The sequence below is a fragment of the Botryllus schlosseri genome, chromosome 10 (assembly GCF_051294905.1).
Source record: "Botryllus schlosseri isolate E-star chromosome 10, Bs_hap1, whole genome shotgun sequence".
NCBI lineage: Eukaryota > Metazoa > Chordata > Ascidiacea > Stolidobranchia > Styelidae > Botryllus > Botryllus schlosseri.
In genome coordinates, this window is record NC_137245.1 from 16059417 (window position 1) to 16078178 (window position 18762).

The 18762-nt window shown below is 41.5% G+C and overlaps 3 protein-coding genes and 1 long non-coding RNA gene across 6 annotated transcripts; 2 read left to right on the forward strand and 2 right to left on the reverse strand.

The window, feature by feature from the left end:
- The first annotated feature begins 223 nt into the window (after positions 1-223).
- LOC145447943 (importin subunit alpha-7-like) lies at positions 224-2251 on the forward strand. The gene is made up of 2 exons (XM_080326218.1): positions 224-538; positions 601-2251. Exon 2 carries the CDS (start codon positions 656-658, stop codon positions 2153-2155), a length of 1500 nt encoding a protein of 499 aa, XP_080182344.1. The 5' UTR covers positions 224-538; positions 601-655; the 3' UTR covers positions 2156-2251.
- Positions 2166-4790, reverse strand: LOC145447944 (lanC-like protein 2). Of its 3 annotated transcripts, none has more exons than XM_080326222.1 (3): positions 4325-4790; positions 4174-4264; positions 2166-3487 (listed from the first exon to the last, which is right to left on the reverse strand). In XM_080326222.1, the coding sequence occupies exon 3, from the start codon at positions 3473-3475 to the stop codon at positions 2279-2281; it is 1197 nt and encodes a 398-aa protein (XP_080182348.1). In that variant the 5' UTR covers positions 3476-3487; positions 4174-4264; positions 4325-4790; the 3' UTR covers positions 2166-2278. The 3 variants fall into 3 exon arrangements, with proteins under 3 accessions (XP_080182348.1, XP_080182346.1, XP_080182345.1); XM_080326220.1 differs by having other exon boundaries at positions 2166-3526; positions 4325-4785; XM_080326219.1 differs by having other exon boundaries at positions 2166-3955; positions 4325-4784.
- A 1329-nt stretch (positions 4791-6119) lies between these two features.
- LOC145447939 (kelch-like protein 24) lies at positions 6120-9407 on the forward strand. Its single transcript, XM_080326214.1, has one exon. The coding sequence runs from the start codon at positions 6906-6908 to the stop codon at positions 9237-9239; it is 2334 nt and encodes a 777-aa protein (XP_080182340.1). The 5' UTR covers positions 6120-6905; the 3' UTR covers positions 9240-9407.
- Positions 9408-15646: 6239 nt separating this feature from the next.
- Positions 15647-16772, reverse strand: LOC145447711 (uncharacterized). The gene is made up of 2 exons (XR_013917688.1): positions 16363-16772; positions 15647-15744 (listed from the first exon to the last, which is right to left on the reverse strand). It is a non-coding gene; the product is annotated as an uncharacterized LOC145447711 (long non-coding RNA).
- Between the last annotated feature and the right edge of the window lie 1990 nt (positions 16773-18762).

Consider the following 18762-nt stretch of genomic DNA (forward strand, 5'->3'; position numbering starts at 1 on the left):
AGAAAATTTACTTTTATATAGTGCTCCCATAAAATATGATCATGTTGATTACCGAAATTATTCTGGGTCCCCAGCGAGCTCGCCCGGCCCTGGTTGTAGCAGTAACTAGCAACCAGGTTAGTTATCTATAGTTTCTCCCACCATGTCACATATGATGCAGGTTTTGCTCATAACTCACTGACCGTGACCAAGCCACTCATCGCAAAAAGTACATGTGAAATTGTCAATAATACGCATTTCCTCGAAACGCGCTGTGCCGGCAGTGCTGGTTGGTTGCACTTCCGTGTGCTGTGTGGTTAGAATTTAAGCAGTGAAACCATTAAAGAAGTCGGCGGAAGGTTTCGTGGTGAATCATCGCTCTCGACTGAGTTTCTAGTTGCGTCATATATATATATGGTGCTATTCGACCAAGACCCCTGCGTTATGCGACGCGGGTCTATAGCCACAGTTTGAGTTGATCAGTTGAAAGAATCTGTTCTGTAAAGGGTATGAAAATAGGACTCTATTGAAGGCTTTGGTTTGCGCCTCAGCACCCAAGGTAATTACTGTCGTACGAGTTTCATGCTGCAGTGAAAGTGGCAATTGTTGGTTCAATTTTAGCTCATATAAGATTAAGTGGGGTCTGTACTTTCGTCAGCCTGGAATCGGTGAAGAAATGGCTTCAAGTGACAGGATGTATCACTATAAAAACCGCGGCAAGTCTGACAAAGACGAACTGAGAAAGAAGAGAGAGATGGAGGGATTGCAGCTGAGGAAACAAAGACGTGATGATCAAGTCTTCAAAAGAAGAAATATAAACCTGGGCGATCTGACTGATGACCATGTCGCCAACATCAAACCTATACCGCCAGAATATCAAGATTATTCTTTCCTGAGTAAAGTTGTTGCAATGCTACCATCCAAGCCCCCCAACGAACAATTGGAAACGACACAAATTTTGAGGAAGATTCTATCCAAAGAACCATGTCCACCAATAGACGAAATTATTCAAACGGGGGCAGTTCCTGTATTCGTAGAATTTCTCAAGATCGAAGAACATCCTAATTTGCAGTTTGAAGCTGCTTGGGCTTTGACGAATATCGCATCCGGAACAAGAGAACAGACTCAAGTGGTTGTGGAGGCACAAGCAGTTCCTCTATTCATCGCACTTCTGTCATCTCCGCACATTGAAGTGCAAGAACAAGCTGTGTGGGCATTAGGAAATATTTCAGGCGATGGACCCAAGTTACGGGACGTTATATTAAATGGCAGCAGTGTGGCTCCATTGATTAAATTGGTGAACATAAAGGGAAGACTATCCTTAACCAGGAATGTGATATGGACTATTTCTAATCTCTGTCGAGGCAAAGCACCTCCGCCTGATTTTGAAAAAGTCCGGCAGTTTCTTCCTATATTAGCACAAATGTTGTATCACACGGAAACCAACATACTGGCGGACACATGTAGGGCATTATCCTACTTGGCTGACGGTCCTAACAGCAAAATACAGGCAGTAATAGATAGTGGGGTGTGCAGAAGAGTAGTGGAATTACTTCTGCATCATGATGAGTCTATCGTGGCAAACGCTTTGCGGACAGTCGGCAACATAGTAACCGGTGATGATGTCCAGACTGAAATTGTTTTGAACTGTTCAGTGTTGCCGTCTTTGTGTCATCTAATGAATTCTGGCCACGAAAACATTGCCAAAGAATCAACATGGGCTGTATCGAACATCACCGCTGGAAATAAAACCCAGATTCAACAAGTATTGCAAGCGAACATAGTTCCATGTCTTATTAATAACATGTCACATTCGGATATTAAAATACGAAGAGAAGCAGCTTGGGCAATATCGAACGCTACATCAGGTGGGACGGCCGATCAAATGCGCTATTTGGTCCAGTTAGGCTGTATCAAGCCTATGTGCCAGTTATTAGCAGAACCAGAGCCAAAAGCAGTGTCCGTTGCCCTGAATGCGTTGTATAACATCTTGAGACTAGGAACCAGCGATGCGCAGATGCATCCGGAGAATCTAAATCCTTATGCACTGCTCGTCGAAGAATGTGGCGGACTGGACAAATTGGAAGCATTGCACACCCATCCAAATCCAGACATTAACGAGAAATCACTCGGTATTTTAGAGAAGTACTTCCTAAATGATGAAGACATCAATTAAGTCGTCGCCGTCATCATTAACAACTTTTGTGTTTATTCAGTCCACAGTTTTATCAGTTTTTCTACTGCAGTTCCCAATATAATCATGGTTTTTGCACGATGCGGCTCTTTTTTGCGAAAGAATTTACAGTTCAAAGGCAGGAAAGGCAGCCTTTTCGTGCTGAAAAAGGTCAGATAAAAAGTAGGCAGTTCCCGCTATTCCTTCAAACATAGAATAGGGCCGGTCAGGAATTCGTAGGCCTTGCCTGCGCTTGTAATCGCAACACCAAAGCCCAAAGTAAATGGCGCGGTAAAGGTACTTGGGGTCCTTTGTCAGATTGTACATAGCCAGAAATGCATACCCATTACCCGCAGCACCATGGCATATCCCATAACCCTTCTTCAGCAGACCCCGTTCCCAGATGGTGTCCGCAGCCTTCTGTGCACTGGTCAAATACTTGTCTTCCTTGAATTCAGAATAGGCTTTTATCATAAGATAAATACCTCCTGGTGCACCGTGACACCAATGCACCAGCTTATCCTTGTCACTTCCACACGAAGAGGGAAAATTTCCAGAAGGGTATTGTAAATCGAGAATAAATTGCAATGTGGACTTGATGGCTTCGTCATGGCGTTTGTAATCTGTGTGAAGCATGAGATACAGTATTCCGATATAGCCGTGCGCGGCACCAATGTATTCCGAGCCGTGCCACTTGTAAGCAAGTCGTGAACTGGACGATTTGCTGATGTCTTGATTGTTACCTGATTCAACCATGCTGTCAACAACATCATTAATAATTTTGTCTGAAACACTCTGCTCTCCAAGATATTTTCTCACGTATAAAAGAGAGTACAGGTATCCAGCTCTTCCGTATAGCAATTCATCATATGTTTCACTAGACATAGGGAGAACGGAGGTTACTATTGATTTCAGCCTATCCAGGCATTCAAGTGACCTGCCTTTGTGTCCATTCATATTATAAATCACAGCACCAAGTGCTAGGGGTCCAGCGTCACCGCACAAGAATGTTATACGGCGGCGCTTAAATTTCTCCAGCGCACCAGCAACATATGATGTGGCAAGAGTCAGATGAGATGGATGATTGAAAACTTCGTACATGTGCAAGTACAGTAACGCGTATCCAGTCATGCCAGTGTATACTGAATTATCACGAGCATCAAATGAACAGTCTGCGTGGTCTATTTCTTGCAACATATCATTCAGACATCGTTTTAACTTTGCCTTCACATCATCCTTGATAGATATGCCTTCATTCGTCATCGTCAATAAGTTGGCTGGCATCTCATGGCCGAAAGCGGTATTCTCAAAATGTCTACTCATCGTTGAAACGTTCTGTTCAATACCGGATTGCAAAATACAGTTGTAATTAGTCTGAACCAAAACAGTTACGGTATGGAAAATTAAACACCATAAAACACACAGAAATAGCCTATTATTTGATCTACACATAGGCCCATCTAGATTGTTATATGATATTTCACAAGCTCAGAATACAAATTTAAGTTAATCAAATTGACATTCCAACTATCAATAAAGTGACAAAATTCATCACGTACAATGCAGAGATGGAATACAACTTTGGCTGGACCATAATCATATGCATTGTCAGACGATATGGCAGCACGGTATAATATTATAAGCGAGTTCAAACAAACAATATAATACAACAATTTGCATTAATATATATATATTGGTGAAAAATCGCATTTTGCCATGGAAAACCAGAACACCTGAATTGGTGCATTGACCAGGCGTACTCAGTGAATTGGTGCATTGACCAGGCGTACTCAGAACTCAACCCTGTGTAAAAAATATACCGGTATGCCTGTTGTTTCTTCTCCAACCATGTGCTCTATAATCATGGCAACCACTATCAAAATATTTGCCAGAATTCTATGAGATAAAGCAAACCAAATTCCAAGATTCAAATCATGAGTCAAAACATTCTAGGCATCAAGTAACCTGGATTAGTTGCCTGCATATTCCATAATGTTGTACTCCAAAAACCAAAATCTTACCTATACGCTGTACCGATCGTCACTCGTCAGGACAAAGAGACAAAACGAACACTATACAAAGCAGGCATCTCAACACCAAAGTGACTTCAGCCTAAGGATGGATCATATTGATGTATTTTTCATTTTCAATAGTGTGTGCTAATGTGCTTACTTCGTTATTAATACAGGGTAGGTACCGTAGTAAAGCACACACAGAATTGTTTATGTTTGAGAACTTCGGGCGGTTGATGAACTCCGTAGGGCCAGCCGATCTCCCTGACTCGGTAAATGACTATATTCACCTTCGCAGTGTTCATATAAATTGATGGCACAGCACGTCACTATAACAACATAACAGAATGCAACGGTGAAAGCAGAGCAGAAAGCATTGCCGTGCTGCTGCATGCTTCAATTCCACGACAGGCGGCGATAGTAAACATTATTATAGTCCGCGAGCAAAACAAACGGGACCTATAAACATAGGACCCGGACGTATTGAAATCGGTCGGCGGCAGTTTATATAGATCAGTTGACAGGCCCTTACTATGTTCCCGAGTCCTATTGCTCTTTTTCAAGCCGTAAAAACTGATGGTGCTGGTAATAGCTTTTCAACGAAGCATAATGTAGTTTCTAAGTTAACAAATTGTTGCAATAGCGGGAAGAGTCCTCGTGGATATAAGGCAATAACGAATGATAATAATAGCAATCTATAATCGTCAGATTATATTTTCATCTGATCAAGACACATACAATAATTATACAATGCGACAAGACACAATGCGATGTAATGAACATATAGGAGGATGCCGACCAACCAGTTACGGTATCTTAAACTGCCATCCATCTCGACAGTTCTTTTACGAATATTATTTCTATTCAGCGGCTCTTTCCATTTCTTGTGAGTGCGTTCTTTCGACGTTTTTGGGCCCTTTTTCTCGTCGTAGGAACAGCGACACGGGGGAAGAGGAGCCCCAAAACAATTTCGACGCAGAATCGAACCCGAGCTACCCGTGTGGCAGGCTTATCATCACCACCACGCTAACTCCCCCGCAATGTAGGGTTACCACCAGTATTTCGAGATTGTCGGACCAATTTATTACATATGGACGTCGCCTAAAGCCTGTTCTTAAACATGCCTCACTTCATTATCACATTCTGTAGTCTATTTCTTATGTGATCCTGATTTTGCGAGACGAGTCACTCTATGTCGCCGCGAGTGGATCGCATTCCTTTCTTTCACGAAATGAGTCATATCGAATCGTACTCTCATCTAGAATGGTGGGCGAGACTGGACGAAGTGGATAGTTATATACGAAGTTGCTGATCGCACTGCATAACTGAAGGGAGCATAGAAATATGGAACATATATCGTGGTTAGCGCCTTTGTTTTAGCGATTCATAACTATACTCGACCGGCCAATCATCGCATTTTGTCAATTCCTTTGTTCGCGATTAAATCTGCTAGAATGGAACCCCTATGATCCGTGATAATATATATATGATATGCTATGCTTGATAATAAAGTATTCATGTGAAAATAAAGGACACGAGACAACATTTTTGCATAGGCTTAGCATATTTTGGAAATCTAAAAAGAGGGACACTTTTTCAGAAATTTGAGACTTGCAAAACTGGAGTAGAATTCTCAAAAACCGGTGAATTTTTCCCACTTTGTGACCTGTTTACTAAAAAAAAAAAAAAAAACGGTCATCACTCCGCGCTCAGAGCTCAAAATGCCGTTTTTTTTCTCCGCATATTGCTAAGTGAATGACTAAAAAATAATAATAAAAAAAAAGTCTTCTTTCCGCTCGGAGCTCAATATAGCGTTTGTAGCTTTGAAATACCCTCCGGGGCGTCACTTCTGTACTAATTTACGGCATATCACTCGCAATTTGCTCTAAATCTGGCCTAAATTTTCAAAAAAGAGGACAAAAGGCCGTCCTCCGAGGACACTTTGAAAAAAGTCGAAAAAGAGGACAAATCCTCTTGAAAGAGGACGTATGGTAAGCCTATTTTTGCATCAGTAGTGGGTAAGGCCATCAAGCGATTTGAAGGTTTGAACCCGGCGCCCGGCCCGGGACAATTTGAGTTTGACACCTCCGTCCTAAGGCCTTGGCTATATTAGTGGTTCTCGGAGTATGATCAGTTACTGACGTATAGCGTGTACTACGGGGTCGCAGAACAAATGAGTCACAGATTTCCTGATTTTACCAACATCTTGCATGCTAAGGGCTAATATTGTTTTTCAGTGCTTGGTTTTGTAAAATCAATGTACAATTTCGATGATTCAGGTATTTCAGGGGTTTGATGGCTTGACCTGCCAGGAGTTTATCACTAGAAAACGGAGAGAAACGATTGATGTATGCATTGAAAATCAACCTCACTAAATCAATGACTGTTTTTTATTCAATCACATTTCATAGGACTGCATAGTGTACAATTGGTTGTCGCCTGTCGGCATCTTCTCCTTGTTCCTTACATGCCCCACGAACGCAGCATACAAACATTGAAAATGCAATTTTGTCAATGTGTTAGGCTTGGGTTGCGAGTTGCCAATAAACCTCAAATTTGGGTCATGCTCTTCCACTGCCACTGTATATATAATTATGAAAGGTCACTTTGGTAGAGATACAATTTCTAATTCCTAGCATGCTCTCAACTGAGGTCTATGTATGAAAGCAGTGTGTATATGTAATTAATATAATCTTAGTAGGCCTTTCCGGTAGGACTATAATGTTGCTGGTTGACAAGTTATGGGCAGATTCGATTTTCATCTGACAGGCCAGTTTCACGTTATATTCTTTCCATGGCTACTTTCAGAAATAAGTATATTTGTGATGGCTCAAAGGAATCAAAGAAGGAACATCGCAGACCGCCTACATCACAACATTATTAATTACGAAAACGGTGACCCCGATCGAGCGGACATGCGCCGTTACATGGTACATGTACGCCGTGCGGCGGGGCAAAGGCGAGGCAGAGGCCGCAATCGCCACGAGCGAGACCACCAAGGACATCAAGGCGATGGAGACGGACGCCGGGCCAACAACGCCTTTGTATTGCCCCCCTCGCCATCTGGATTTTCATCTGATTCCTTTGGCGAAGAGTCAGAGTTCAGCAGTTATTCCGATGTCGAAGATGAATTTATGGGGAATAGAAATGCACGAGCGCATCGGCGTCATAACCCCCACGCAGAGGCGGCCATGGCCCCGTTGATGCGAGTGAACAACATTCCTGAAGATGAAATACTACGAGTGAGTGATTTACCAAGCACGAGTCGCGGCCCGCAGAGCAGTAATCGAACCGGCAAACGCCACAGGAGCAGCTCAAGCGATTCGTGCGTTGAAACTGGATTCTCTATCAAGTACGATTCTGTAACGACAGGACCTATGCTGCAGCTCGCTAAAAATCTACAGCGGCTGCGCCAAGACGAACAATTCACTGACGTAAAACTAGTAGTCGGTGATAGAGAGATCGCATGTCACCGCGTAGTGCTGGCGGCTTGCAGTAAATACTTTCATGCGTTGCTGCGTTCCAACATGAGAGAGTGCCAAGAAGACAAAGTCACGATTCAAGGGCACAAGTACGAGATCATCGAGTTGATCGTGAAACACGTCTACGCCGAATCGATACAGGTACAGGCAGACAACGTGCAGGATATCGTGGAGGCCGCCGATTACTTTCAACTTGACCAGCTGAAAGCAAACTGCGAAAACTTCCTCCTGCGTCAAGTCACCGAAGCGAACTGCTTGGGTTTGATGCAATTCGGCGAGCTTCACTCTCTGCATTCTCTGTCGGCGAAGGCGCGGAAATTCGCGATGACTCATTTCCTCAAAGTCTCGAAGCAGGAGGAGTTTCTCAGACTGCCTCTATCTGTATTGCAATCCTACCTGTCTGACGACGCTCTGGCCGTTCAAAGGGAAGAGCACGTCTTCCACGCGGCTGTCTCCTGGTTGCAGTACTGCGACACGAGGGGCGAACACATCTTTGATGTTTTGAAATGCGTACGCTTTCTCTTTGTCAGTCCGCACTTTTTGTTCGAGACTGTTTCAAAGCACGCGTTGCTGCAAAATCGACCGGAGGTTCACGAGTTGATATCGGAGGCAGGGAAATACATTGCTTTGGGCTGTAACGAATGGAAGCAAATGCAATTACCGCACACGAAGCCGAGGGATGCTTACGGCATCACGGAAGTGCTGTTTATCGTCGGCGGTATTTGCAACAATCGACGTTTGCACCACGCGGAGTATTACCATCCGCAAAATGGATGGATATCTTTAGCGGATATTATAACGCCACACTGCACCATGCATAGCTACAGCGTTTGTGCTCAGAAGAATAATGTGTATGTCACCGGCGGCCACTGTAATTCGGGCTTAACTGCTAACGCGGCATCGCTCTATTTATCCAACATTAACCAATGGAATGAACTGTCTAGCATGTTGACGCCGAGAGAAAGACATGGTTCTGCCACAGCAGAAGGAGCTGTGTACGTGGCTGGTGGACTGATGGCGTCTCAGAAAGGAAGGAAAAAACCGATAGTTTTGGATCAGGTAGAGCGGTACAGGCCCGCGTTTAACCAATGGGAAGCCGTTAAACCACTGCCGAAAAGATGTTATTCCCCGGGCGTGATATCCTATAAAGAGAAGCTGTATGTTATCGGTGGCGTTAGCATGACGGAGGAGCCTAGTAATTCGAGCAAAGTAATACTGGACTGCATTCAACGTTACGACCCTCTCGTTGACCAGTGGGATATACTGCCGCTCGGACGACCGCTAGCACGTCTGTGCTGCACCTTGTTCCAAGACCACATCTACATGATATCCAACAACGCCCATCACATTTTCAAGTACGACCCCAACACCTGCGCGCTGCAGGAGTGGCGCGAGCTGCCCGAGCCCGGGTTGGAGTTTGCCGGGCTCGCCACCTTCAACGGGAACCTGGTGATTACTGGCGGGCAGAAGGAAAACCACACCTTAAACAAGATGTTTGTCATCAATTACGAGACCACTGAGATCGTGCAGGTGATAGCGATGACCCGGCCGTTGTGCATGCACGGCTGCGTCGCTATTGACAAGTTTGGATGAGTTTCAGCGTTCGCCAAAATGCCACGTGCAATCTTGGTCGGTTTCGAGCTACGGTCATTGCCGTTTGATATTTCATGGTTTTCATGCAGTATTTCAGTAGTGCGTTGCAATTTGTTATTGTTTTCGTTTTCTCGTTTGGTGACATGAAATATATTGGAGTTGCAGTTAGGTAGTGCAGTTGCGCCGTGACAGGCAAGTATTTCCACTATTTCATTGCATAAAATGGGCTTTGTTACAGTTTAATGATTTTGACGTGGTTCATAGCAGGGCTTTCGAGCTGGAGCCCCAAATATAATTCTGATTGAGCTGGTTGTTTGAAAAGTAGCTCCAGCTCCGATGTATTTTATAAGATGCTATGCCAATACTTTTCACTGAACAAAATTTTACAGGGATCGTTCAAAAAAACTGAACAAAATTTTACAGGGATCGTTCAAAAAATTAAGAATTGTTGCCTCGTTGGCACCACCTTTTTTAAACTAAGCATGTCGAAATTGTTCATATATAACGCGCTAAACCTTGGTATGCGAGGCATGCAGTGCATTACTGTATTCTGGGTCGTGATTATTCGTCATACCCGCAATTTCATCATCAGCACAACGCTGATGGCCAAGAGAGCGGTTCGAAAAATATCGATCACTATGTATTTCACAACATTGGACTGACGCTTATGCGAGCTAAGCAAATTGACCAATAATTAAGTTACCAGTGCTTCGTAAAGTGTGGTACGCGTGCCACAGTGGTACATGAGAGATTCTTAGGTGGTATACGCGAAGAGTGCTCTGAGTAATGTCATACCTCATATTGGCGAGCTTCTGCATAAGATACAGTTGTAATCATTCATAGGCGCCGACTTTTATTTTTACATGGGGTGGCAAGACGGAAAAGGGAGGGGTTTGAAATTGTTTCAAATTTACCAAGATATTACGGTTAAGTACATGCTTCTTGGAGGTACAGAACTTCAATATACAATTAAATAGTATATTCATATTGAAATGCCTTGGAATCAACTTTTATCAAAATACACCAACCAAAACTCTGTCAACAAAAGGAGTTCGTGTATCACCTAAAAATAGTACATTGAACGCTCTCTCATTCGAAATTTCATGCTGGTGACGTCATATTTTGTGATACGATTGTTGATATACAATGTTCTTTCCAATTCTCTACTAGTTGCTGACGATTACCCCTGACGAGTGTCAGCCGAAAATATTCGGGTTCATTTCAATATGAATATACTATTTAATTGTATATTAAGTACATGCATAAATGCCCATAATACATGGAAAGGACAAGCTTCATCGTGTTGACGAATATACGCGTATAAGCGCGCGTAAGCTTGCCAGCGAGTCCGGCAGCGGTTAATTTAGTCCTGTAGAATTTGGTCTAAAATGGGTCAACCTAGAAAAAATTCTTATAAGACGTATTATATACCGTTGGAAAGATAATTTTACCAGTTTTTCAATGATAGGTTTTGTCACTTTTTTTACCTTGGGGGAAAAAAAGTTATGACCAAAAACGTGCTGCAGCAATTAGAGCTTATTGTCTCTGATGATCTGTATAAAAGTACAGCTAACCAATCGTCTTGGTGCTCGGCTGTACTATGACTAGAAAAAAAATTGCAAAATTTTGTGTGGCCTGTAGTCACAAATGATGATCTTTTTTGTCCTGATTTCAAAACTCACAAAAGTTAAGACTGTTTGAACAAAAACCTCCCGCACAAAAAATTTCCAGTTTTCACTGTATGGAGGATAGGCTTTCTTTTGTAGACACAGACTATATAATTTATTTATCTACTGATTTGAATTTAAGTGACCCAATTCCAATAGGCCTTTTGCAGGACTTCGATCACGTGACTAGGTCGCATAGCAACCACAAATTGGTTAGCAAGCTACTTTCTCGCGCACCTGCTTCAGTGCTAAATATCGCATATTGTACTGTTGATTTCTGGTTGTAAACGTTTCGGAAATTTGTCGTAGAAGTCATCAGAGATTCACCTATGCTAGATGTCAATCATGTACAAAGCATTTAGAATGATATCGTCAGAATTACGCAGAAATCCATCGGTCACGTAGTCGTATTACGGTACTCAACTCTGATCATATGTACTTAAATTTATGCATTTGAAGTAAAGCGATTGGTTTATATTCTGGTAAGAGTAGGCCTATTTGTTAGTTCAAGCAGAACTATTTGTCTGTTGTGGAGCCTGATTTTGGGTGGAAGATATGACTGAAGCAGCCGGAACCCGCAAGGCGATCAGGATGTACTGTCTGCTGGTTTGGGTGCTGGCGTGCTGCTATAAAACCGCTGAACACATCGGAAGTATCTTTTGGGAGAACCTGCCATCAAGACTAAGCAAAGCAGTGCACTTTATTGTTGCCTTATACAATGCCGATCTTATTAGCACTACTTCACAACTGCGATTGAAGTGGATTTGGCAAATCACACGCGATTTTGATAAATAGTTGATGTCACATATGTGCGCTATTTAGCGAACTAAGGGAAGTAAGTAACTATCAAATAACTCTTAGAGCAGCTCAAACGCTGTGACAAGATCGGTCATCCTATACCCAGAGGTGGTCAACGTGGTCATTGTTGGGAACCGAGTACAAGTAATGCCTCAATTTATACTCCAGTACAAGTAGCAATATTCCAAGACATGTCCAAAGTACTTCAAGTGGAAGTAGAAATGAATTTCTGAAAAGTAGTCAAGAAATTCGTTACATGAAGTAGATTTGGTTGGGTCCCTTAGTTTTAGAAATTAATGCCACGTGAAAACTGTAAACATTTCATGTTGCATCTTCTTGATCAACGCAAAAGGGTGATGACACCACAAATATGTGCAATTTTCAAAAATTAATTTAGTTACCGTGGTACTGGGGCTATTTTGCCCAGTTGTTATGACAACCTCAATCATGCGCCAAAGCTACTTTCTAGTTGACAAAATCCCCAAACTGACAAAAAAGTACTACCTAAAAAGTGTCAAGTAGAAGTGGAAGTAGCCTAAACTCATAATGACGCTAGTACTCAGGTAAAATAGTACTTCGTTGCTGACCCCCTCTGTGTATTGGTTCAACCAACTCAGAAACATCCTCTAAAGACGACGAACATTGTTTCTTTTGCATTGACTCCGTAATATTCTGAACTTATGATATTCTTTGATTCATTGAATTTACAAATGAACTTGGAAAGAAGTGCAATTTATTAATTTTTGTGCATTCGATACCCAGAGCATAAGAAATAGTTGAAGAAAAATGCATGTTAACCTTATCAAGTTCAATAACTGCCGAGACTCTTATGCCTATGTATTTTCATCTACCTCCATAGCCACTTGTCTAGACAGATTCATAGCATCTACGGAAGAGCGCTTGTCTTGCTGTACACAAATGAAATATCATTTTCGAAGCAGACATCAACATCGGGAAAGAAGTTCAGGACAGTTAGTCAGTGGCCAGATCATCTGCTGACATTTTCTGTTGGCATGAAACCACGCTGCCTTCTACTGCATGAACGAATTTTATGTGGTGATAATAATTGGCTCCAGGCTGAATTCTTGACGAGGGCATCATCAATTTCTTAGTTGCCTATGCTCGGCTCTCTTGGGATAATCCATCAGATCATTAATTCATATACATGTGATATAGCCATGTCTTGAAACTCAAGATATTTGCACTGTGCCAAAGACTGAAGTAATCCAATCCAGGCAATCAATCAAGTAATCCAGGCAGGCCTCGGGACAGTTTGTTGCACCCTCAATTGGAGCTGATGATCATTTTTCTTCGGGTAGTGGCACTTGGCAGCATGACAGAATGATCAATAACTTGTAATATAGGTGTAGAGGTCTAAATATTTTGAATTGTTCAACTGAGAAGCCATACAATAGCATAGGATGTTTAATATATATATAGTATGAAGATATCGATATCAATCATCAAAATGCTGCAATGATTATCAACTACCACTACAATACAACTATAGTATAGTATACTTACTATCCACACCTAACTTAATGCTGCAATAAATATCACGCAGTCAATGTCCTGCAATGTCGAATTTTGTGTCATAAAATCATAGTTGACTACCATATAACGGCTACAATGTCAATCATTTTGACGCAAGGAGTTTACATAGTTCATGAATCGAAGACATCAAACATATTTGAATCCTTGCGCATCTCCATGACACTTGCGTTTTATATAAAACGTTTACAGCCCGAAAACGATAATATACTGTATCCGAAATACGGCTACGTTAACGACGGATTTCTGCGTAATTCTGACGATATCATTCTATATGCTTTGTACAGGATTGGCATCTAGCATAGGTGAATCTCTGATGACTTCTACAACAAATTTCCGAAACGTTTACGACCAGAAATCAACAATACAATATGCGATATTTAGCACTGAAGACCAAAGGGGATCGCAGCCTCGGAAATCCAGCCTCGGAAAATAATAAAGTATTGCACGCGCGCACACTCACGCGCTTCAATACCGTGTAGTAGATGCCAGATCAGACTGCGTCTGTGCTAATCATACTCATTTTCGCTAAACGAATTTCTGGCTTAATCATTGAGTGCCCACCTTGAAACTTGGCACAGTGTTTGATGATATCATTAAGGTGTATCATACAAAATTTCGTCACCCATCTCCTGATGGAACACCTTTAAAATTAACGCAGTGCAATACCAACTTTTGCGCAACTATACGTACTCAACTGCAATGACGTAATCACCGTGTACTAATCATACTAATCAAACTAATTTTCGCTAAACGAATTTCTGGCTTAATCATCGAGTGCCCACCTTGAAACTTGGCACAGTGTTTGATGATATCATTGAGGTGTACCATACAAAATTTCGTCACCCATCGCCTGATGGAACACCTTTAAAATTAACGCAGTGCAATACCAACTTTTGCGCAAAATCGGTTTCGCGCTTCAATACCGTATGCCAGATCAGCGTGCGTCTGTGCTAATCATACTCATTTTCGCTGAACGAATTTCTGGCTTAATCATTGAGTGCCCACCTTGAAACTTGGCACAGTGTTTGATGATATCATTAAGGTGTACCATACAAAATTTCGTCACCCATCTCTTGATGGAACACCTTTAAAATTAACGCAGTGCAATACCAACTTTTGCGCAAAATCGGTTTCGCGCTTCAATACCGTATGCCAGATCAGCGCGCGTCTGTGCTAATCATACTCATTTTCGCTGAACGAATTTCTGGCTTAATCATTGAGTGCCCACCTTGAAACTTGGCACAGTGTTTGATGATATCATTAAGGTGTACCATACAAAATTTCGTCACCCATCTCTTGATGAAACACCTTTAAAATTAACGCAGTGCAATACCAACTTTTGCGCAAAATCGGTTTCGCGCTTCAATACCGTATGCCAGATCAGCGCGCGTCTGTGCTAATCATACTCATTTTCGCTGAACGAATTTCTGGCTTAATCATTGAGTGCCCACCTTGAAACTTGGCACAGTGTTTGATGATATCATTAAGGTGTACCATACAAAATTTCGTCACCCATCTCTTGATGAAACACCTTTAAAATTAACGCAGTGCAATACCAACTTTTGCGCAAAATCGGTTTCGCGCTTCAATACCGTATGCTAGATGCCAGATCAGCGCGCGTCTGTGCTAATCATACTCATTTTCGCTAAACGAATTTCTGGCTTAATCATTGAGTGCCCACCTTGAAACTTGGCACAGTGTTTGATAATATCATTAAGGTGTACCATACAAAATTTCGTCACCCATCTCCTGATGGAACACCTTTAAAATTAACGCAGTGCAATGCCAACTTTTGCGCAAAATCGGTTTCGCGCTGTACCACACATATTTCCTTCGGGGGATCTATTGAGAAGTTGATTTCCCTTGATTTGAAGAATTCTTCAACGGCGAGTTTAAATTTATTTCGATCAATTGGCACGGCACTGCCAAATCTGCCCCGGACAGCATTTTTCCTTTACACATGGGGTCGATCCTCAGATGTTGGTTAATGCCCCATCATTGATTAACACCTCCATTGGGTGAGCATTTCTATTACACCATAATAAGGGAGTTCGGTAGCATTGTTACAGGAGGTCAACGGGAGCTTTGTGACGGGTGATATATGGTTGGTATGTGACGGGTATAGGCCTACATACGTTAGGAATGTGACGGGTTTAGTTGTATATGGTAGGTATGTGACGGGTGGTCTTTTGCAGTCATCTAGCAGTTGCTGCCAACCTGAAACTTGAATGGCGGATTTGAGATTGTGTTATACCTTGCGTTCTCCCCTCAACATAAATACTTTATAACTGAAATGAGATGAGTACCGGCAGCATTTGATAGAGAGGTCACTATCGGTCATCTGAAAACAACCACTTGCAACGAAACTGAATTCTGCCAGCAAATAGATTTTACGCAAAAGTTGGTATTGGACTGCTTCAATGTGAAAGGTGTTCCATCACGAAATAGGTGACAACATTTGGTATGGTACACTTTAATAATATCAACTAACACTGTAACAAGTTTCAAGGTGGGCACTAAATGATTGGCATGGTAAATCCGTCATTAAAGTAGACCACATATAAGTTGCGTGCTAGGCTAGCGCAAACATATTTCACGCAAAATTCGATGTTGGACAGCGTTGGCTTGGAAGTTGTTCCACCAAAAAATAGGTGATAAAATTTAGTGTGGTACACCTTAATGATGTGAACTAATACTTTAACAAGTTTCAAGGTGGGCACTCAATGATTAGCATGCTATTCAGTCAATGAAGTTGAGTATGTATTGTATAGTTGCGCGCTAGGCTACCGCAAAACAGAGCTCATGCAACATTCGATGTTGGACAGCGTTGGCTTTGAATTTGTTCCATCAGGCGATGGGTGACGAAATTTGGCATGGTACACCTTAATGATGTCAATAAACACTGTACCAATTTTCAAGGTGGGCACTCAATGATTGGCATGGTAATTACGTCATTGCAGTTGAGTACGTATAGTTGCGTGCTAGGCTACCGCAAAACTGATTTTACGCAAAATTCGATGTTGGAAAGCGTTGGTTTTGAAGTTGTTCCACCATGAGATGGGTGACAAAATTTTGTGTGGTACACCATAATGATGTCAGCTAACACTGTAACAAGTTTCAAGGTGGGCACTCAATGATTGGCATGGTAATTCGGTCATATAAGTTTGAGTATCTATAGTGTGTAGTTGCGTGCTAAGTTACCGCAACACAGATTATACGCAAAAGTCGGTATTGTACTTGGTTAATTTTAATGGTGTTCCATCAGGAGATGGGTGACGAAATTTTGCATGGTACACCTTAATGATATTATCAAACAGTGTATCAAGTTTCAAGGTGGGCACTCTATGATTAAGCTAGAAATTCGTTTAACGAAAATGAGTATGATTAGCAGAGACGCAGTCTGATCTGGCATCTACTACACGGTATTGAAGCGCGTGAGTGTGCGCGCGTGCAATACTTCATTATTTTCCGAGGCTGGATTTCCGAGGCTGCGATCCCCTTTGGTGCACTGAAGCAGGTGCGCGAGAAAGTAGCTTGCTAACCAATTTGTGGTTGCTATGCGACCTAGTCACGTGATCGAAGTCCTGCAAAAGGCCTATTGCGAAGATTTAAAATAGTAATTTGGTACATTTTGAACGCCCAGATTGAATTATTCCTATCGTGTTCTTGTTTACAGTCAATATTAAATAATAAATAATTATTAATTCCGATTTTAGATGTAGACTGTATATATCGTATAATTTCAATTTGTCTGGCAAAAATCAAACTGGGTGTTCGAAAAGGCGAAAGTAGAACAACTCTAAGTATTTTCAGCGGTCTAGAAAACCGCTTAGAAGAATATGATGTACAGGAAAATTTGAAAAACTCATATATCATATGTGACAACGTAGCATCTGTTGATACTGGACGGCAGAATGGCGTTGTTTCGAAACTGCGAAATGCAATGATGAGCATGGGTTTTCATATCCCTTGCCAACATCATATTATCGATTCTTAAAGCATATATTAGAGTTCTTCGAACCAACGTCTTGAAGAAATCCAACTCTCAGCTACAAATTTGGAGATGATGTGGTAAAACACTACGAAAACTAGGTGCAATCCACCAAGCACGAATTTCAGATGAAAATATTAGAAAACCGAGGATGTATAGATGATTTTAAGTTTATCTATGGCATGTGCAGAACATGCCGTTCTTTCAAATAAAATAGTATAGATTACCACTGATCAAATGGCATAAACTTCCATCTCTACGCAATGCGAGAGGGTGCTCAAGGGTTGCGTTGCGTACTTCCACTTCCCCAGATAGAGAATAACTCTGGAGATGCTTATTTATCGCGAATGCGTGTCAGGAAGACTGGTATTCTAACCAGATGTCTAAAGATGGAATATACTAGAGCCCGACCGATTATCGGTTCGTCGATAATATCGAGACGATATCACACTTTGAAAGAATTATCGGTATCGGCCATTGGAGTTGAAAAATTAACGGCAATTTGCGTGTGACGTCACAACACGGCGGAAGGAAGCCAGAAAACTATAATCTTTGATCGCTAGACTGAGAATATTGATATATTTCATATAGCTTACACTTTACAAGTGTCCAGATGCAGCCTTTCTAGTGCATTTCATGTTCAAGTGTAACAATAGCTGTAAAGATGTTCAATTCAAATAAATGCCCTCTGAAGATTTGCTTATGTAGGCTATACAGTATACATCCAACTTCTTTTGAATATCGGCTGAATGTATTGGGGTTATCGGCTAAGGTGTGAGATATTGGTTTTATCGGTATCGACCCAAAAATCCAATATCGGTCGGGCCTTAGAATATATCAAAGATTATTTGCTGCTATCTTTGCGGTCGAATGTCCTGCAGCGATAAAGTGCCCCAAAACCCCATTGGAAGTCGGATATGTCCGTCGTAGATCTCCCTGGCTTTAACATAATAACAGAAAGGGAAGTCAAATTGATGAATGAACTTTACAATAAGTGTAAAAGGACATATATTTGAAGATCAAATTTGTAGCAAAGAATATCTTTGAATTTTAAATTTTTTCCATATTTGGACCAGTGTCGAAAATTGATGTTAGTTTGTGCGGGACATTTTTTTCGATTTGAACAAAATGATTATAATTTTATTAATTTATACCAAAATGTTCATCAATTCCTGCTACAGGCAAAAATTTTTTTTTTAGTCATAACCCTACTGTACAATGCTTATCTAGAGAAGCTATTGCCTTTGGTGAAGTTCTTCGTAACAGATATATGCTCAATACAATCGGTTTATTCAGAACGTTGCAGTAGTTGCGTATAGAGTCTCATGATCAAAAGTAATCTCTCACACGTGTTACATACACTTATATAGAGTGTCAAGACATTACAACAAGAAGTAGTTACTTATTCGAGACATAGCGGAATATCATGGGCGAGTGATCACAGCGTTATCACTGCATTACCTCCACTGGAAAAGGGAATTAATTAGGAATAATTAAGGGAAAAGCCAATTAG